Source organism: Sebastes fasciatus, chromosome 24 (genome assembly GCF_043250625.1).
Source record: "Sebastes fasciatus isolate fSebFas1 chromosome 24, fSebFas1.pri, whole genome shotgun sequence".
Classification (NCBI taxonomy): domain Eukaryota; kingdom Metazoa; phylum Chordata; class Actinopteri; order Perciformes; family Sebastidae; genus Sebastes; species Sebastes fasciatus.
In genome coordinates, this window is record NC_133818.1 from 12,575,201 (window position 1) to 12,595,899 (window position 20,699).

The 20,699-nt window shown below is 39.9% G+C and overlaps 4 protein-coding genes across 4 annotated transcripts; all 4 read left to right on the top strand.

Annotated features, from left to right (window-relative positions):
- Positions 1-1,489: 1,489 nt before the first annotated feature.
- On the top strand, positions 1,490-4,286 carry LOC141762787 (OX-2 membrane glycoprotein-like). Its single transcript, XM_074626848.1, has 6 exons — positions 1,490-1,584; positions 1,817-2,155; positions 2,244-2,516; positions 2,723-2,816; positions 3,030-3,092; positions 3,222-4,286. Exons 1-5 carry the CDS (start codon positions 1,530-1,532, stop codon positions 3,052-3,054), a joined length of 786 nt encoding a protein of 261 aa, XP_074482949.1. The 5' UTR covers positions 1,490-1,529; the 3' UTR covers positions 3,055-3,092; positions 3,222-4,286.
- Positions 4,287-6,815: 2,529 nt separating this feature from the next.
- On the top strand, positions 6,816-9,264 carry LOC141763321 (uncharacterized). Its single transcript, XM_074627890.1, has 6 exons — positions 6,816-6,870; positions 7,103-7,441; positions 7,522-7,794; positions 8,003-8,102; positions 8,294-8,356; positions 9,132-9,264. Exons 1-6 carry the CDS (start codon positions 6,816-6,818, stop codon positions 9,262-9,264), a joined length of 963 nt encoding a protein of 320 aa, XP_074483991.1.
- A 1,554-nt stretch (positions 9,265-10,818) lies between these two features.
- Positions 10,819-12,301, top strand: LOC141763322 (OX-2 membrane glycoprotein-like). Its single transcript, XM_074627891.1, has 3 exons — positions 10,819-10,873; positions 11,576-11,914; positions 12,003-12,301. Exons 1-3 carry the CDS (start codon positions 10,819-10,821, stop codon positions 12,299-12,301), a joined length of 693 nt encoding a protein of 230 aa, XP_074483992.1.
- Positions 12,302-15,027: 2,726 nt separating this feature from the next.
- Positions 15,028-18,647, top strand: LOC141763323 (uncharacterized). The gene is made up of 6 exons (XM_074627893.1): positions 15,028-15,082; positions 15,304-15,642; positions 15,731-16,000; positions 16,212-16,308; positions 18,042-18,445; positions 18,643-18,647. Exons 1-6 carry the CDS (start codon positions 15,028-15,030, stop codon positions 18,645-18,647), a joined length of 1,170 nt encoding a protein of 389 aa, XP_074483994.1.
- Positions 18,648-20,699: the final 2,052 nt, after the last annotated feature.

Consider the following 20,699-nt stretch of genomic DNA (forward strand, 5'->3'; position numbering starts at 1 on the left):
AAAGCAATGCTGTTTTAATATTATAAGTGATTTCACTGATCATTACATGTTTTTGTTTGTTTTTTTAACTCCCCTTACACTGTGTGTGAAATGGTATCGTCTCAAAAAGGGGATATTCCATCTGCCAATGATTGAGAGGGGGGGACAGATTTCTAGTACTCTTACAATTTTGTTTAATATTGAATGATTGTATTATATTAATCTTAACAATGTCGTGAGATTGTTTTCAACACAAACAAAGGGGTAATATATAATCTATCCTTTATTTTCATGTAAGTATTTTGGTATTTTCATTGTTGAACCCCTCAGTTGAACTGTGGTACATGCGAGATGTGAGAAGGTGTGTCAGTCTGTGTTTGGACCTGATACACAAACAGGTATGTTGACGGAGAATTACGTTTCTAAATGTCATTTCAGTGTTAATTCACGATACCGTGACTATATTCTGAAAGAATGATAGAAGACAGTTGTAATGTATAAAGTGGAAGTCTGTACTGCAAGGTGTTTTAAAGTTATTGCAGAGTTAGCATCGCATTGTTGCCTACTGTGTTCGTTTGAAGTGCCGCCGCTGGTTTAAGAGTCGCGCCTCCTGACCCGTGGCATTATGGGTAATGTAGTTTCTTGTGGGATTTGCATAAAACTAATGTGTGTGTCGTTACTCTTCTAATGTTGTGTGTGTACATGCGTGGAGTCACTGTGTTCACCCTGTAATTGCATTGACATGTGAGGCAGAGCATATTTAGTTTATTTTGCATTTATTTTACATTGTTATTTTATGTTTCCCTCACAGTAGTCTGAGGAGAAGTTGTGAACTGATGCAGTCCCTGTCACATGTTGTATCATTACAGCACTACAGTAAAAAAAGACCCAAAAAAAAGCCGTGGTGATTTTGTGGTGTCCCAAATACGCTACATATATACAGTGTGTATAATTATATATATATATATATATATATATATAATCTGAAAATAATAATATATACATTGTATATATATATATATATATACAGTATATATCTGTGTGTGTGGATGTATATATATGTGTTTATATGTTTATATGTAACTATATAATAATAACAAGTGTGTATATATATTTATTTATATATATATGTTTATAGTTCTAGGGCCATTTAATTATCTGTAAATATATATCATGGGACACAGAAACAAAGTCCATCTTCCTTCCAAAATATATAAATTATGTGACAATATATGAGACTAGTGTACATAAACCTTTAATCTTCCTCTTCACCTGTCAGAAAGACCTGAGACCTTAGAATTAATAACACCTAATGGATAAATATAGACTAATAATTTAGCTATATATCTTCTAGGATATTAGAAACAACTGTTGAATCATTAGTTCAGTGTACTGAGTAGCTGAACAGGAGTCTGTTAATGATTGATTGATTGAGGTGTCCTTCCTTCTCCCTGATTGGTCTGCTGCCTGGATGTACCTTACAGGGAGGAAGACTTTATTCAAACTTTCCCTTTATGTAGTTTTGGCGGTAGATTCAGTACAGTATCAGGATGGCGCAACGTGCAGTTATACATTTCCTTTGTGTGTTGGGAGTCTTTCAGAAAGGTGAGAAAGAGATGATACAGCAATGTTATAAAGGTCTAGCCATTATGTCATTTATTATTCTGATAATCTGAAAGCACAGCTGTGTGATTCCTGCATGTTTATTGTCTGTTGTTGCTGCGTAATTACGCATCGTTTTGGCGGCTAATGATTTTGCATTTATTCATTATTTATATCATATTTTGCAAAGGGAAAAATACATCCTAATACAATGTTTAGCTGTCATCTCCTGCAGGTCTAACAGCTCTGATAGAAACCCAGCACACTGTGGAGGCAGCTGTAGGAGACGAAGCCTGCTTATACTGTCACCTGATGCAACCTAGAGATGTTCTGCAAGTCACATGGCAGAAGATTTTACCAGAGGGGGAGAAGAACATGGCTACTTACAGTGAACGATTTGGTGAAAGAGTGCTTGCTGGTTTTCAGAGTAAGCTGGAGTTTAAAGATGCTGGACTGCAGAACAGCTCCATAGTTATCAGGAGGGTGATGGAGGAGGATGAAGGGTGCTATCGCTGTATGTTTAACACCTTCTCTGAAGGTGCTCTCATTGCTACAACCTGCCTGAAGCTCTATGGTGATAACCTGTTGTGTTATAAGAGACATTTCCATAACTCTCTGTCTTCTCTGTAATGTTTTATCATTTCAATATGTTATCTTTGCAGAGCTGCATGGACCCTTTCTTCACGTCACAGAATCAACAGTTGTGTCCTGCTCAGCCACAGCTCGACCTGCTCCCACAGTAACACTGACTGTCCCTCACTACAACTCTACCAGTGTCACCAACACCAACGGCACAGTCACTGTCACCGCTACAGCTGGGCTGTCTGGTCTACATGGCAAAAGCACACAGGTTGGATGTGCAGTGAGAGTGCTCTCTGGTCCTCAGATAGAGGTGTCTATGATGATTCCTGAGGTCAAACAGTCGTCTGATGATGGTGAGACACACTTCCAAACATCCTGATTCATAAATACTCTATAGCTCATGTCTGTTGTTTTTATTTCCCAGGTTTTGATGAGGAATCTGGATCTAATAACAGTGAGGATTTCTATAATTTTACCTTTAGGTGGTCTCAGATCAATAATACCATTTGATCTGTAGTTGCTTTATGAATGAGTGTCACTAATTTCCCTTTTCTTTCAGATTTCACTCTGATCATCGTGTCCGTGGTTGTGGCCGGTGTTTTTGTTGTTGCTGCAGTCGTCATCACCGTGTTTATACGGAAACATCGGAACCGGTATTTATTATTATTTATTATATTTATTATAAACTTATTAGTGTGAGACATGTGAATAAGAGAGTACTGGCACTTATATTTTTCACTTCAAGAAGCACTGAACACCTGTATTGTTATAATACCGCTGTCTCACAGTTATTAAGCTCATGATTGATTGAGATCTTTTCAGACAAAACCCACAAATTAATCTTTGACTTTTCTTAAATCCTTCAGTCGGTCACACAGGGACTCTGAGTAGAACAAGACACCACAAAAAGAAATCAAAGACACTGATGAGTGAGTCAATTTATTCATTTTTCACTTGTACATATTTATGCTTCTTTGCAAAAATTATTTAAAGGGGACCTATTATGCTTTTGTGCTTTTTACTTTAGTGTGTTATATAGTTTTTTGTGCATGTCAAAGGTCTGCAAAGGTACAAAGCCCAAAGCCCACGCCAAAGAGAGAAACACTGCTCCTGAACTGCCTGAAATGCCTCGTTGAAGTGTGTTTACCTGCTGGAGGTGCTCCTTGCGTGGATCAACCTTTCAAACTGCAGGTGGATGCAAGTGATGTGGGGGCAAGGGCGGTGCTGTTCCAGACGGATGGTAGTGGTGTGGATCGTCCCGTGAGTTTCTACTCAAAAAAGTTTAACTCATTTCAGTTGAACTACTCGGTGATTGAGAAAGAGACCCTGGCACTCATCTGGGCCTTACAGCATTTTGATGTTTATGTAGGCTCTAGTGTTCCTCTGGTTGCGTACACAGATCATAATCCCATAACTTTTTTGCACTCAGTACATTGCCCAAATCGCAGGTTGATGCGATGGATGTTGTATTTGCAATCTTATTGTTTGGACATTCGCCACATCAAAGGCTCTGATAATGTTGTGGTCGATGCCTTATCTAGAGCGCCTAGCTCTTAAATATTTGTCTGACTGAATTGTTAACCCCTCTGGTCTGCTATGTCCAGGTTCTGTCACCTTAAATGCTTCTTCAGGCGCCGGAGTTGCTGAGTGGGCGGGACGGAGGTTGGTTGGCTGCTGGGGAATAAACTACAAACGGTCAGTATGGATTTTGATATAGTTTTAAGTATAGTGTTACAACTATAGTTTAGAAATGATATTACAAATGAAAAACATCAATCGTGGGTAAAGTAAATTGTTTTGTAGTTGATTTAGTGAATAGCGGTTGCGGTGTTCTTATTGGAACTCCTTTTTTGATGGGGGGAAGTGTGACGACCCCTCCCCCCCACTAGGTGTGTGTTGGCTCGCTGGTCTCTTTGTTTCTTGCAGGCTCTGGTTGAGGCGGGGACATGAGGACATCACTCCATTTGTGTGGACATCGCGGCGCGGCTATTCTTCCTCTTTTTCTCCATGCACCCACACACACACGCATCCATGCACTCCTACACCACTGATTACTGATACTGATCTTTACATTTATTCATGAATTAGTGTTTTGTAATAAACTTTGTTACTTTTTGCATTTACCTCGTCTCCACTCCCATTTTTGTTGCAACCTAAGAGCCGGGTTGTAACAGAAGTCCCGCCTTCTCTTCCGTAACATGGGGATGTCAAACAGCGTTTTCAGACAGGGTGTAAAGAGGTGCTGCAGCACAGCCGGTATGAGAAAAATAAAGCGTTTTTTGAACTTTAAAATATGTAAACATGTACTAGTAGAAACCCAAAATACAAGTATGCACCTGAAAATGAGCACAATAGGTCCTCTTTAATCTGTGTTCCCTCTGTTTATTTGGGGGCTTCACTTTCCTACCTACCAACTAGTTTGATAATCAGACTGAATTGGAGGAATCCAAATGGGAGATGTTGGAGGTGAACCAGGCTACCAACTTGCGATACATTGTGTATTCACAGTCTGCATGTTTATCCACATCACTGTTGTTCTGAATTATTTGGAAACTGACTAATATCTTGTTTTTATCTGAATGTTCAAAACACCTTTAAAGACAGAACTGAACGAGCTGCGGCCACGGACGCCTACTGGGAGAAATAAAAAACGCAACCACCCAAACGCATCATCTCTGAAAGGAAGAAGAAAATAATTTTTTTAACTCAACTAATTAGTACCACAGAATAACCCACAAGACTGTTAGTGCCACAACACAGAGAACATGTCTGCACCAGTTCATTGATTCCAGCAGATCAGTAGTTTTGATTTTGAAATATAATTTAGGTGATAGTTTTAATTCACTGTTGCATCCAGATGAAGCATCCTTTGTTTTGTACGACTTTTTAAATACATTTTCTGCTGCTGCTCTTTATACTTAGAATATAAACTTCATATGAAGATAAAAGAATATAGAGTAGGAGTTGAAACACTAACAGAGTTTGCATTGAATGTCTGCTGCATATTTTTAGCAGCAGGTGCACAACATGACCACTAGAGGTCCTGCTTTCCTCTCATGTACTGCAGTAGAGTTGAGGCTGTTCAGACAGATCAGGGGCTGAAAATCAGCAGCAGGAAACTGGGAACAGTTCAGTTCTCCTGCTCCAGTCTCACATTACCTGTAGCACAGAGAGCAGCTCAAGCACAGGGAGCTCACTTTGTCTTTGTGGACTTTCATCTGTCAGCTGGTAAGTTTGATGTCTTTTAGTTGCAGCAAACTTGATTTGGAATAACTTGAAATGGTACTAGTTGGTTTACTTAATCCAGGAATGTCAACATATCTAAATTAGTTTGTCTAACTTTTTATGGTGAAACTCTCCAGGACCTGTCTATGAAGATATAGATGTTTTACTGATAATAACATTTAACTTTTTTCTTTCAGAATACTCTTATAATAAACTCATATATCTGTATCAGTCACCTGTACTAAAAATTGAAATATGTTTAAATCTACTTATGAATGAATTAATTGTGAAAGGTGTGTGAAGCAATCAGGTGATTATTTTATTCCAAATCCAGCATATTTATATCTAGCTATATATGTATTGATAATTTATTCATAATATCTTCCAAAATAGACATAATATAAAAATGTGTTGCACTTTTCTTTGCACTTTAATGTTTGATGTTTGTGTTCTCATGTTCTATTTGAGCATGAGAGCATTCTATTTCTCAGTTAAGCTGATGCACATTAACTGTATGGCTGTAACTGTAGTAAAGATCTTACTATATTAAGTGTGTTAATATTGTTTTAACTCATCCCTGTCAAACACTGGATTAATAATGTGTACTGTGTGCAAGGAGTTTCTAATAGTTGATGTGTTTTCATTTATTCTCTGATTCGTTCCATATATTAATTTGTACTTGATTGGTTATTAAAGCAATGATGTTTTAATGTTATAAGTGATTTCACTTATGTTCACTACATGTTTTGTTTGTTTTATATATACAGTATATATGTATATGTGTGTGAGTGTGGGTGTATATATGTGTTTATATGTATGTATACAGTATATGTGTTGATATGTATATACAGTATACAGTATATATATATATATGTATACATATATATACATATACAAACATATATATGTACATACACACATACAGTATATATGTGTGTGTGTGTGTGTGCATATATGTGTATATACACACATGTGTGTGTATATATACAGTATGTGTATGTATACATATGGATAGTTCTAGGACCATTTAATTATCTGTAAATATACATCATGGGACACAGAAACAAAGTCCATCTTCCCTCCAAAATATATAAATTATGTGAAAATATATGAGACTAGTGTACATAAACCTTTTATCTTCCTCTTCACCTGTCAGAAAGACCTGAGACCTTAGAATTAATAACACCTAATGGATAAATATAGCCTAATAATTTAGCCACATCTCTGCCATGATATTAAACACAACTGTTGAATCATTAGTTCAGTGTAATGAGTAGCTGAACAGCAGTCTGTTAATGATTGATTGATTGAGGTGTCCTTCCTTCTCCCTGATTGGTCTGCTGCCTGGATGTACCTTACAGGGAGGAAGACTTTATTCAAACTTTCCCTTTATGTAGTTTTGGCGGTAGATTCAGTACAGTATCAGGATGGCGCAACGTGCAGTTATACATTTCCTTTGTGTGTTGGGAGTCTTTCAGAAAGGTGAGAAAGAGATGATACAGCAATGTTATAAAGGTCTAGACATTATGTCATTTATTATTCTGATAATCTGAAAGCGCAGCTGTGTGATTCCTGCATGTTTATTGTCTGTTGTTGCTGCGTAATTACGCATCGTTTTGGCGGCTAATGATTTTGCATTTATTCATTATTTATATCATATTTTGCAAAGGGAAAAATACATCCTAATACAATGTTTAGCTGTCATCTCCTGCAGGTCTAACAGCTCTGATAGAAACCCAGCACACTGTGGAGGCAGCTGTAGGAGAGGAAGCCTGCTTGAACTGTTGCCTGATGCAACCTAGAGATGTTCTGCAAGTCACATGGCAGAAGATTTTACCTGAGGGGGGGAAGAACATGGCTACTTACAGTGAACGATTTGGTGAAAGAGTGAATGCTGGTTTTCAAAGTAAACTGGAGTTTAGATATGCTGGACTGCAGAACAGCTCCATAGTTATCAGGAGGGTGAGGGAGGAGGATGAAGGATGCTATCGCTGTATGTTTAACACCTTCTCTGAAGGTGCTCTCATTGCTACAACCTGCCTGAAGCTCTATGGTGAGAACCTGTTGTCTTATTAGAGACATATCTATAACTCTGTCTTCTTTGTAATGTTTTATCATATGTTATCTTTGCAGAGCTGCATGGACCCTTTCTTCACGTCACAGAATCAACAGTTGTGTCCTGCTCAGCCACAGCTCGACCTGCTCCCACAGTAACACTGACTGTCCCTCACTACAACTCTACCAGCGTCACCAACACCAACGGCACAGTCACTGTCACCACTACAGCTGGGCTGTCTGGTCTCCATGGCAAAAGCACACAGGTTGGATGTGCAGTGAGAGTGCTCTCTGGTCCTCAGATAGAGGTGTCTATGATGATTCCTGAGGTCAAACAGTCGTCTGATGATGGTGAGAAACACTTCCAAACATCCTGATTCATAAATACACTATAGCTCATGTCTGTTGTTTTTATTTTCCAGGTTTTGATGCGGAATCTGGATCTAATAACAGTGAGGATTTCTATAATTTTACCTTTAGGTGGTCTCAGATCGATAACACCATTTGATCTGTAGTTGCTTTATGAATGAGTGTCACTAATTTCCCTCTTTTCTTTCAGATTTCACCAACATGATCATCGTGTTGTCCGTGGTTGTGGCCTATGTTTGTGTTGTTGCTGCAGTCGTCATCGCCCTGCTTATACGGAAACATCGGAACCGGTAATTATAACCTTATTACTGTGAAACATGTGAATAAGAGAGTACTGGCACCTATGTTTTTCACTTTAAGAAGCACTGAACACCTGTCTTGTTATAATATCGCTGTCTCACAGTTATTATGCTCATGATTGATTGAGATCTTTTCAGACAAAACCCACAAATTAATCTTTGACTTTTCTTAAATCCTTCAGTCGGTCAGACAGGGACTCTGAGGAGAACAAGACACCACAACAATTAATCAAAGACACTCATGAGTGAGTCAATTTATTCATTTTTCACTTCTTTGCAAAAATGATTTAAAGAGGACCTATTATGCTTTTGTGCTTTTTACTTTAGTGTGTTATATAGTTTTTTGTGCATGTAAAATATCTGCAAAGTTATAAAGCCCAAAGTCCACGCCAAAGAGAGAAACTCTGCTCCTGAGCTGCCTGAAACACCTTGTTTGAAGCCCCAACTTTTCTTCTGTAACGTGGTGATGTCACTAAGTAACACGTTTGCATAACTGCTAGTTTGGCACGCCCTCAAACAAAGCAAGTTAATACGGAGCTGGAGCAGATTCTGAAGAGTTTGGTCCGGTTGACCAATCACAACAGAGTGGACCAGCTGACCAATCAGAGCAGACTGGGCTTTTTGGGAGGGTGGGAGCTCAAACAGAGCGTTTCAGACAGAGGGTGAAAAGAGGTGCTGCATCACAGCCGGTATGAGAAAAATAAAGAGTTTTTTTAACTTTAAAATATGTAAACATGTACTAGTAGAAACCCAAAATACAGTATGCACCTGAAACTGAGCACAATAGGTCCTCTTTAATCCGTCTTCACTCTGTCTATTTGGGGGCTTCACTTTCCTACCTACCAACTAGCTTGATAATCAGACTGAATTGGAGGAATCACTGATCAAATGGGAGATGTTGGAGGTGAACCAGGCTACCAACTTACGATACATTGTGTATTCACAGTCTGCATGTTTATCCACATCACTGTTGTTCTGAATGATTTGGAAACTCACTAATATCTTGTTTTTTATCTGAAGGTTCAAAACACCTTTAAAGAAGGAAGAGAACGAGCTGCGGCTACAGACGTCTACTGAGAAAGATAAAAACCGTAACCACCCAAAACCATCATCTCTGAAAGGAAGAAAGTTATCTTTCAACTCAGTTAACTAATTAGTACCACAGAATAACCCATAAGACTGTTAATGCCCCAACACAGAGAACATGTCTGCACCAGTTCATTGATTCCAGCAGATCAGTAGTTTTGATCTTGAAATATAATTTAGGTGATAGTTTTAATTCACTGTTGCATCCAGATGAAGAATCCTTTGTTTTGTACGTCTTTATATACATACATTTTCTGCTTCTGCTTTTTGTTTTTTAACAGAGTTTGCATTGAATGTCTGCTGCATATTTTTAGCAGCAGGTGCACAACATGGCCACTAGAGGTCCTGCTTTCCTCTCATGTACTGCAGTAGAGTTGAGGCTGTTCAGACAGATCAGGGGCTGAAAGTCAGCAGCAGGAAACTGGAAACAGTTCAGTCGTAGTTAAATCTCTGAAGCATGGATTCTCCTGCTCCAGTCTCACATTACCTGTAGCACAGAGAGCACCTCAAGCACAGGGAGCTCACTTTGTCTTTGTGGACTTTCATCTGTCAGCTGGTAAGTTTGATGTCTTTTAGTTGCAGCATACTTGATTTGGAATAACTTGAAATGGTAGTAGTTGGTTTACTTAATCCAGGAATGTCAACATATCTAAATTATTTTTTATAACTTTTAATGGTGAAGATATGCTTTTTTTTATAGTAGTTTTGTTCCCTCATCATGAACTCATATACCTGTATCAGTGATTTAAGTTTAAATCCATGTATGCGTTAATTGACTTGTAACTTTGCCACAAAATATTAAACTTGTTCTATTTTTTTAATAAATATTTCTGAAGCAGTTGATATTTTTCTTAGTGTTCCTGACTGTAGAATATTTTTTAATACTTATTTTTGGGTTGAGTTGTTATATGTGTTACTATAATGTTTTATCAATTAATTGTTTTATGACTTTCATGTGTTAAACGTTGCAAGAGAAAGATTTACATCCACATAATTGACATGATTATGAGAATAAATAACATAACATCTGTCCTCTGGGACTGAACCAGCTGTGGCGAAAATGTCTCGTGCACATCTGCATCCTTTTATGGTGGATATGTATCTTATTTATGTAAAGGAAAACACAAAATTCAGGTGGCAAGTGACAAAATATAATGGAATATAATGCAGTAAGGCTCTCAGGTATTCTGTAGTGCTTTCAGATATTTAATCTGTTCTCCTGTAGATCAACTTTTCTCATTTAATGTGATCTCTGCTGAGTCAACACACATGTAGGCAGGATTTATCCCTCCTGTTTTGATTGGGAAAGTAACCTCTTTAAATGTGCATGTGGCACCTGTTCATCATGTCAATGATAGACCTACATTCATGCATTTTAATTCATTTATAAACCTGGACTTTAATAGCTCATAGCCTGTGGTTGTAATTATCATCCTCTGCCATGATATTAGACAACTGTTGATTTGAATCATTAGTTCAGTGTACTGAGTTGCTGAACAGCAGTCTGGTAATGATTCATTGAGATGAAGTGTCCTTCCTTCTCCCTGATTGGTCCACGGCCTGGTTGTACAGATACTTTCACTTTCTGTAGTTTTGGCGGTAGATTCAAAACAGTATCAGGATGGCGCACCGTGCAGTCTTACATTTCCTTTGTGTGTTGGGAGTCTTTCAGAAAGGTGAGAAAGAGATGATACAGCAATGTTATAAAGGTCTAGCCATTATGTCATTTGTTTGTCTTAATCTGAAAGCACAGCTGTGTGATTCCTGCATGTTTAGTCTGATGTTGCTGCGTAATTACGCATCGTTTCGGTGGCTAATGATTTTGCATTGGTTAATTCATTATTTATATCATAGTAGTATAGTTGATGTGTTTTTAATCATTTATTCTCTGATTCGTTACACATATTAATTTATATTTGTTTGGTTAATAAAGCAATGATGTTTTAATGTTATAATTTATGTTCACTACATGTCTTTATTATGTAAGTTCTGTAAGTAACTGCAAGTGTAGCTGTGTGACTACAGTATGTTTATTATTTATGGCAACTGCTTCATTACGCTTTGTTAATACTTTTGCATTGGTTAATTCATATTTTATCATTTTGAAAGTTTAACAAAATATATTAGCTATATTTAAACAAAGTAAATTAAGTCAGATTAAAGAGAAAACTGAATATTTAAAGAACATGGTGTGGCAATGAGTGGACCTAACTGGGGTCATCATAACAATAGACTACTACATACTGTACATACATTCAGTGTCTAATGGGTGTGCGTAGTTATAATACAGACAGATTTCTGATCACATTTTAAACATGTCTTGAATTGATTTCTATGGTGTATCTTATAATAATTTATATGAGTTGTGTCTCCTGCAGGTCTAACAGCTCTGATAGAAACCCAGCACACTGTGGTGGCAGCTGTAGGAGACGAAGCTTGCTTATACTGTCACCTGATGCAATCCAGAGATGTTCTGCAAGTCACATGGCTGAAGATTTTACCTGAGGGAGAGAAGAACCTTGCTTATTACCACAGAATCTACGGTCAAAGAGTGAATCCTGACTTTACAGATAAAATGGAGTTTAGATATAATGGACTGCAAAACACCTCAATAGTTATCAGGAGGGTGATGGAGGAGGATGAAGGGTGCTATCGTTGTTTGTTTAACACCTTCTCTGAAGGTGCTCTCAATGCTACAACCTGCCTGCAGCTCTATGGTGAGAATCTGCTGTGTTATTAGAGACATTTATATCACTCTCTGTCGTCTCTGCAATGTTTTAACATTTCAATATTTTATCTTTGCAGAGCTGCATGGACCCTTTCTTCATTTCAGTGAATCAACAGTTGTGTCCTGCTCAGCCACAGGTCGACCTGCTCCCACAGTAACACTGACTGTCCCTCACTACAACTCTACCAGTGTCACCAACACCAACGGCACAGTCACTGTCACCACTACAGCTGGGCTGTCTGGTCTCCATGGCAACAGCACACGGGTTGGATGTGCAGTGAGAGTGCTCTCTGGTCCTCAGATAGAGGTGTCTATGATGATTCCTGAGGTCAAACAGTCGTCTGATGATGGTGAGAAACACTTCCAAACATCCTGATTCATAAATACACTATAGTTCAGGTCTGTTGGAATCTGGATCTATTAACAGTGAGGATTTCTGGAATTTTACCTTTAGGTGGTCTCAGATCAATAACACCATTTGATCTGTAGTTGCTTTATGAATGAGTGTCACTAATTTCCCTCTTTTCTTACAGATTTCACTCTGATCATCGTGTCCGTGGTTGTGGCCGGTGTTTGTGTTTGTGTTTGTGTTTGTGTTTGTGTTTGCTTGTGTTTGTGGCGTTGCTGCAATCGTCACCGCCCTGCTTATACGGGACCATTGGAACTGGTAATTATAAACTTATTACTGTGAGACATGTGAATAACAGAGTACTGGCACTTATGTTTTTCACTTTAAGAAGCACTGAACACCTGTCTTGTTATAATACTGCTGTTATTATGCTCATGATTGATTGAGATCTTTTCAGACAAAACCCACAAATTAATCTTTGACTTTTCTTAAATTCTTCAGTCGGTCACACAGGGACTATGAGAAGAAGAACACACCACAAAAAGCAATCAAAGACACTCATGAGTGAGTCAATTTATTCATTTTTCACTTACACGTACATATTTATGCTTCTTTGCAAAAATGATTTAAAGGGGACCTATTATGCTTTTGTGCTTTTCATCTCTCCTTTAGAGTGTTATAAAGTTTTTTGTGCATGTAAAATGTCTGCAAAGTTATAAAGCCCAAAGTCCACGCCAAAGAGAGAAACACTGCTCCTGAAACGCTCAAACAGAGCGTTTCAGACAGAGGGTGAAAAGAGGTGCTGCAGCACATCCGGTATGACAAAAATAAAGCATTTTTTTAACTTTAAAGTATGTAAACACATTCTAGTAAAAACCTAAAATATAAGTATGCACCTGAAAATGAGCACAATAGGTCCTCTTTACCAAATGGAGGCTGAACCTACCTAGCATGTAACTAGTTTGATAATCAGACTGAATTGGAGGAATCACTGATCAAATGGGAGATGTTGGAGGTGAACCAGGCTACCAACTTGCGATACATTGTGTATTCACAGTCTGCATGTTTATCCACATCACTGTTGTTCTGAATGATTTGGAAACTGACTAATATCTTGTTTTTATCTGAAGGTTCAAAACACCTTTAATGAAGGAAGAGAACGAGCTGCGACTACAGACGTCTACTGAGAAAGATAAAAACCACAACCACCCAAAAGCATCACCTGGGAAAGCAAGAAAATTATCTTTTAACTCAGTTAACTAATTAGTACCACAGAATAACCCACAAGACTGTTAATGCCCCAACACAGAGAACATGTCTGCACCAGTTCATTGATTCCAGCAGATCAGTAGTTTTGATTTTGAAATATAATTTAGGTGATAGTTTTAATTCACTGTTGCATCCAGATGAAGCATCCTTTGTTTTTATATATACATTTTCTGCTGCTGCTTTTTGTTTTTTTCATATTTAGACTATAAACTGCATTAAACTTCATATGAAGATCAAGATATATAGAGTAGGAGTTGAAACACTAACAGAGTTTGCATTGAATGTCTGCTGTATATTTTTAGCAGCAGTTGCACAACATGGCCACTAGAGGTCCTGCTTTCCTCTCATGTACTGCAGTAGAGTTGAGGCTGTTCAGACAGATCAGGGGCTGAAAGTCAGCAGCAGGAAACTGGAAACAGTTCAGTCGTAGTTAAATCTCTGAAGCATGGATTCTCCTGCTCCAGTCTCACATTACCTGTAGCACAGAGAGCACCTCAAGCACAGGGAGCTCACTTTGTCTTTGTGGACTTTCATCTGTCAGCTGGTAAGTTTCATGTCTTTTAGTTGCAGCAAACTTGATTTGGAATAACTTTAAATGATAGTAGTTGGTTTACTTAATCCAGGAATGTCAACATATCTAAATTAGTTTGTTTAACTTTTAATGGTGTAGATATATGCTTTTTTTAAAGTAGTTTTCTTCCCTCATCATGAACTCATATATCTGTATCAGTGACTTAAGTTTAAATCCATGTATGCGTTAATTAACTTGTAACTTTGCCACAAAATATTAAACTTGTTTTACTTTTCTTAATAAATATCTCTGAAGCAGTTGATATTTTTCTTAGTGTTCCTGACTAGAATATTTTTTAATATTTATTTTTGGGTTGAGTTGTTATATGTGTTACTATAGTGTTTTATCAATCGATTGTTTTATGATTTTCATATGGTAAATGTGGCAAGAGAAAGATTTACATCCACATAATTGGCTTGATTATGTGAAAAAAATAACATAACATCTGTCCTCTGGGACTGAACCAGCTGTGGCGAAAATGTCTCGTGCACATCTGCATCCTTTTATGGTGGATATGTATCTTATTTATGTAAAGGAAAACACAAAATTCAGGTGGCAAGTGACAAAATATAATGGAATATAATGCAGTAAGGCTCTCAGGTATTCTGTATTGCTTTCAGATATTTAATCTGTTCTCCTGTAGATCAACTTTTCTCATTTAATGTGATCTCTGCTGAGTCAACACACATGTAGGCAGGATTTATCCTCCTGTTTTGTTTGGGAAAGTTACCTCTTTAAATGTGCATGTGGCACCTGTTCATCATGTCAATGATAGACCTACATTCATGCATTTTAATTCATTTATAAACCGCTGGAGTTGAGGTGTCCTTCCTTCGCGCTCTTGGTCCGCGACCCGGATGTACTTACAGATACTTTCACTTTATGTAGTTTTAGCGGTAGATTCAGTATCATGATGGCACAACGTGCAGTCTTACATGTCCTTTGTGTGTTGGGAGTCTTTCAGAAAGGTGAGAAAGAGATGATACAGCAATGTTATAAAGGTCTAGCCATTATGTCATTTATTATTCTGATAATCTGAAAGCACAGCTGTGTGATTCCTGCATGTTTATTGTCTGTTGCACATCGTTTTGGCGGCTAATAATTTTGCATTGGTTAATTTATTATTTATATCATATTTTGCAAAGGGAAAAATACATCCTAACACAATGTGTGCTGTCATCTCCTGCAGGTCTAACAGCTCTGATAGAAACCCAGCACACTGTGGATGCAGCTGTAGGAGACGAAGCCTGCTTATACTGTTGCCTGATGCAACCTAGAGATGTTCTGCAAGTCACATGGCAGAAGGTTTTACCAGAGGGGGAGAAGAACATGGCTACTTACAGTGAACGATTTGGTGAAAGAGTGCTTGCTGGTTTTCAGAGTAAGCTGGAGTTTAGAGATGCTGGACTGCAGAACAGCTCCATAGTTATCAGGAGGGTGATGGAGGAGGATGAAGGGTGCTATCGCTGTATGTTTAACACCTTCTCTGAAGGTGCTCTCACTGCTACAACCTGCCTGCAGCTCTATGGTGAGAACCTGCTGTGTTATTAGAGACATTTCTTTAATTATCTGTCTTCTCTGTAATGTTTTATCATTTAAATATGTTATCTTTGCAGAGCTGCATGGACCCTTTCTTCACATCACAGAATCAACAGGTGTGTCCTGCTCAGCCACAGCTCGACCTGCTCCCACAGTAACACTGACTGTCCCTCACTACAACTCTACCAGCGTCACCAACACCAACGGCACAGTCACTGTCACCACTACAGCTGGGCTGTCTGGTCTCCATGGCAACACACAGGTTGGATGTGCAGTGAGAGTGCTCTCTGGTCCTCAGATAGAGGTGTCTATGATGATTCCTGAGGTCAAACAGTCGTCTGATGATGGTGAGAAACACTTCCAAACATCCTGATTCATAAATATTCTATAGCTCATGTCTGTTGTTTTTATCTTCCAGGTTTTGATGAGGAATCTGGATCTAATAACAGTGAGGATTTCTATAATTTTACCTTTAGGTGGTCTCAGTTCAATAATACCATTTGATCTGTAGTTGCTTTATGAATGAGTGTCACTAATAATTTCCCTCTTTTCTTACAGATTTCACTCTGATCATCGTGTTCGTGGTTCTGGCCTGTGTTTGTGTTTGTGTTGCTGCAGTCGTCACCACCCTGCTTATACGGAAACATTGGAACCGGTAATTATAAACTTATTACTGTGAGACATGTGAATAAGAGAGAACTGGTACTTATGTTTTTCACTTCAAGAAGCCCTGAACACCTGTCTTGTTATTATACCGCTGTCTCACAGTTATTATGCTCATGATTGATTGAGATCTTTTCAGACAAAACCCACAAATTAATCTTCGACTTTTCTTAAATCCTTCAGTCGGTCACACAGGGACTCTGAGTAGAACAAGACACCACAAAAAGCAATCAAAGACACTGATGAGTGAGTCAATTTATTCATTTTTCACTTGTACATATTTATGCTTCTTTGCAAAAATTATTTAAAGAGCACCTATTATGCTTTTGTGCTTTTCATCTCTCCTTTAGAGTGTTATATAGTTTTTTGTGCATGTCAAAGGTCTGCAAAGTTACAAAGCCCGAAGCCCACGCCAAAGAGAAAAACACTGCTCCTGAACTGCCTGAAACGCCTTGTTGAAGTGTGACGACCCCTCCCCACCACTAGGTGTGTGTTGGCTCACTGGTCTCTTTGTTTCTTGCAGGCTCTGGTTGAGGCGGGGACATGAGGACATGATGGGTTGATGAGCTACACCTGGGCCCGGTGTAGCGCTGACTATAAAACCCTCTTCGCCATTCAGAACGCTCTCGCTCCATGCACGCACATCACTCCATTCCTGTGGACATCGCGGCGCGGCTATTCTTCCTCTTTTTCTCCATGCACCCACACACACGCATCCATGCACTCCTACACCACTGATTACTGATCTTTACATTTATTCATGAATTAGTGTTTTGTAAATAATCTTTGTTACTTTTTGCATTTACCTCGTCTCCACTCCCATTTTTGTTGTAACAAATGGGGGCTCGTCTATTTTGGTGGACCTAGTTTCTCAGGTAGTAAGAGGTCTGTTGGGCGGAGTTAGTAAGAGGGACCGGTTGTAGTGTGACGTCGACACACAGCTGTTGCCAATTTCAGGAGCGTTTTTTGTCAATGAGCGCTCAGATAAATGTTTGGGAGTAGCGTTGACGAGGGTAAGTGCTGTTTGTGGTCATTTCAGTGAAGCCGCTGGTTGTTTGTTAGTTTCGCCAGGTTTGATGTGCTGGTGATGTTTGGCAGTGAGTTCAGCAGTCAAGTCCAGCCACTGTAAGTTACCGGTGTTTCTGTCCCTGTTAGGCTTCAGTGCGGACTCCCTTTGGAGTTCGTAGGGGGGTGTTAGTGTGGTGTGAACGCGGTTAGTGCTGCTGTCAGCTCGGGAGCACGGCTGAGGCTGCGGGGGAAGTCGCCGGTTGCCGGTTGCTTCGCCGGGTTTGCGGTAGAGAGTGCATAAATACCCACCGCAACTAGCACCTGAAGACTAGGGGGGAGTTTACCTAGTTCTCTGTCAGGCAGTTAGAGGGACGGTGCACGGTGACGTCACGGCTGTGCGGGCTGTGTGAGCTCAGCGTGCCGGGTGTGTTTTTGTCGCGTCAGTAGAGGATTGTGCGTGTAGGTAAGTGAGTGCTAGTGAGTTATGGCGAGTGTAGAGGCGTTTTTGAGAGCGCCATCGGAGGAGCTGCTGGACAGCTGCTCACGTGAACAGTTAATCCGTATTGCCGAACATTTTAATTTAGATGTTGGTGATAAGAGGATGAAGGACAACATTAAAGGTATTGTTAAAGCAAATCTCACTGATAGGGGTATTTTCAGAGGTAAAATGTATACTGTTGGTCCTGAGGTGGACAGTGTTGATGTGTCTGGCTGCAGAGATGCAGGTTTGACTTTTGAGCAGAGGAGAGAGCTGTTGCTACTGCAGACAGAGATGGAGAAGCTGGCAGTGGAGAAACTGAGGAGAGAGGCAGAACTTAAAAGGCTGGAGATAGAGCACAGGTTGAGTTTACCTGCTGGAGGTGCTAGCCGTGCCTCTGACTTCTCTGGTAGATCGACTTCGTCATTTGATGTTGCCAGTAATCTGCGGTTAGTTCCTCAATTTAGTGAGCGAGACCCAGTTTACATCGGTGAGTATAAAGTGAAGACTGCTGCTGAGGCCGCCACCCTGGCTGATGACTACGTGCTGACGCACAGAGGTGAACGCAACTTCAGGGTCCCAGACGGAGGTGGTATGTATCGGGCCTCGGGTAGACGAGAGGAGAAACCTCATCCACGCCTTGGTAGGTTGGAACACTGTACACGAGGTCAGACGCATTTTGACTCTTCAAGAGTATGTAACTTTTGCAAGGGTAGAGGGCACTGGAAAGCTGACTGTCCCAGAGCTAATGCTGGAAGAGGGTATAGCGGGGGTCGGATGAACTCTGGTGCTTGTGCTGTATCTGTGGAACCTGTCCCTGTTGTCTCTCCCTTTCGACAGGTTAACATTGGAGAGCCATGCAGGTTGGAGGTATCTTGGAAATATCCAGTTCCCACCACGAAAAAAGAACTTCAGCGTTTCCTTGGCCTAGTCGGGTACTATCGCAGCTTCTGTAAAAACTTTTCGACTGTGGTAGCCCCTCTGACTGATTTGCTGAAAGGAAAAGCTCGATTTGTGTGGTCAGCCTCGTGTCAGCAGGCTTTTGACAATGTTAAGTCTGTTTTGTGTTCACCTCCTGTTCTCGCAGCTCCTTGCGTGGATCAACCTTTCAAACTGCAGGTGGATGCAAGTGATGTGGGGGCAAGGGCGGTGCTGTTCCAGACGGATGGTAGTGGTGTGGATCGTCCCGTGAGTTTCTACTCAAAAAAGTTGAACTCATTTCAGTTGAACTACTCGGTGATTGAGAAAGAGACCCTGGCACTCATCTGGGCCTTACAGCATTTTGATGTTTATGTAGGCTCTAGTGTTCCTCTGGTTGCGTACACAGATCATAATCCCATAACTTTTTTTGCACTCAGTACATTGCCCAAATCGCAGGTTGATGCGATGGATGTTGTATTTGCAATCTTATTGTTTGGACATTCGCCACATCAAAGGCTCTGATAATGTTGTGGTCGATGCCTTATCTAGAGCGCCTAGCTCTTAAATATTTGTCTGACTGAATTGTTAACCCCTCTGGTCTGCTATGTCCAGGTTCTGTCACCTTAAATGCTTCTTCAGGCGCCGGAGTTGCTGAGTGGGCGGGACGGAGGTTGGTTGGCTGCTGGGGAATAAACTACAAACGGTCAGTATGGATTTTGATATAGTTTTAAGTATAGTGTTACAACTATAGTTTAGAAATGATATTACAAATGAAAAACATCAATCGTAGGTAAAGTAAATTGTTTTGTAGTTGATTTAGTGAATAGCGGTTGCGGTGTTCTTATTGGAACTCCTTTTTTGATGGGGGGGAGTGTGACGACCCCTCCCCCCACTAGGTGTGTGTTGGCTCGCTGGTCTCTTTGTTTCTTGCAGGCTCTGGTTGAGGCGGGGACATGAGGACATCACTCCATTTGTGTGGACATCGCGGCGCGGCTATTCTTCTTTTTCTCCATGCACCCACACACACACGCATCCATGCACTCCTACACCACTGATTACTGATCTTTACATTTATTCATGAATTAGTGTTTTGTAATAAACTTTGTTACTTTTTGCATTTACCTCGTCTCCACTCCCATTTTTGTTGCAACCTAAGAGCCGGGTTGTAACAGAAGTCCCGCCTTCTCTTCCGTAACATGGGGATGTCACCACGTAACACGTTTGCATAACGGCTTGTTTGGCACGCCCTCAAACAAAGCTAGAGTGGAACTAGAGCGAAGTCCAAAGAGTTTGTTTCGGTTGACCAATCACAACAGAGTGGACCAGCTGACCAATCAGAGCAGACTGGGCTTTTTGGGAGGGGGGGGGGCTCAAACAGAGCGTTTCAGACAGAGAGTGAACGAGGTGCTGCAGCACAGCCGGTATGAGAAAAATAAAGCGTTTTTTGAACTTTAAAATATGTAAACATGTTCTAGTAGAAACCTAAAGTACAAGTATGCACCTGAAAATGAACACAATAGGTCCTCTTTAATCCGTGTTCCATCTGTCTATTTGGGGGCTTCACTTTCCTACCTACCAACTAGCTTGATAATCAGACTGAATTGGAGGAATCCAAATGGGAGATGTTGGAGGTGAACCAGGCTACCAACTTGAGATACATTGTGTATTCATAGTCTGCATGTTTATCCACATCACTGTTGTTCTGAATGATTTGGAAACTGACTAATATCTTGTTTTTATCTGAATGTTCAAAACACCTTTAAAGACAGAACTGAACGAGCTGCGGCCACGGACGTCTACTGGGAGAAATAAAAAACGCAACCACCCAAACGCATCATCTCTGAAAGGAAGAAGAAAATCATTTTTTTAACTCAACTAATTAGTACCACAGAATAACCCACAAGACTGTTAGTACCACAACACAGAGAACATGTCTACACCAGTTCATTGATTCCAGCAGATCAGTAGTTTTGATT

Excerpts from the sequence above, each read along its gene's own strand:
- LOC141762787 (XM_074626848.1), top strand. The coding sequence starts at position 1,530 with ATGGCGCAACGTGCAGTTATACATTTCCTTTGTGTGTTGGGAGTCTTT. Across the intron at positions 2,156-2,243 it reads AACCTGCCTGAAGCTCTATG|AGCTGCATGGACCCTTTCTT; the intron begins GTGATAACCTGT and ends TTATCTTTGCAG. Across the intron at positions 2,817-3,029 it reads ATACGGAAACATCGGAACCG|TCGGTCACACAGGGACTCTG; the intron begins GTATTTATTATT and ends TAAATCCTTCAG.
- LOC141763322 (XM_074627891.1), top strand. The coding sequence starts at position 10,819 with ATGGCGCACCGTGCAGTCTTACATTTCCTTTGTGTGTTGGGAGTCTTT. Across the intron at positions 10,874-11,575 it reads GTTGGGAGTCTTTCAGAAAG|GTCTAACAGCTCTGATAGAA; the intron begins GTGAGAAAGAGA and ends TGTCTCCTGCAG. Across the intron at positions 11,915-12,002 it reads AACCTGCCTGCAGCTCTATG|AGCTGCATGGACCCTTTCTT; the intron begins GTGAGAATCTGC and ends TTATCTTTGCAG.
- LOC141763323 (XM_074627893.1), top strand. The coding sequence starts at position 15,028 with ATGGCACAACGTGCAGTCTTACATGTCCTTTGTGTGTTGGGAGTCTTT. Across the intron at positions 15,643-15,730 it reads AACCTGCCTGCAGCTCTATG|AGCTGCATGGACCCTTTCTT; the intron begins GTGAGAACCTGC and ends TTATCTTTGCAG. Across the intron at positions 16,001-16,211 it reads CAAACAGTCGTCTGATGATG|ATTTCACTCTGATCATCGTG; the intron begins GTGAGAAACACT and ends CTTTTCTTACAG.
- LOC141763321 (XM_074627890.1), top strand. The coding sequence starts at position 6,816 with ATGGCGCAACGTGCAGTTATACATTTCCTTTGTGTGTTGGGAGTCTTT. Across the intron at positions 6,871-7,102 it reads GTTGGGAGTCTTTCAGAAAG|GTCTAACAGCTCTGATAGAA; the intron begins GTGAGAAAGAGA and ends CATCTCCTGCAG. Across the intron at positions 7,442-7,521 it reads AACCTGCCTGAAGCTCTATG|AGCTGCATGGACCCTTTCTT; the intron begins GTGAGAACCTGT and ends TTATCTTTGCAG.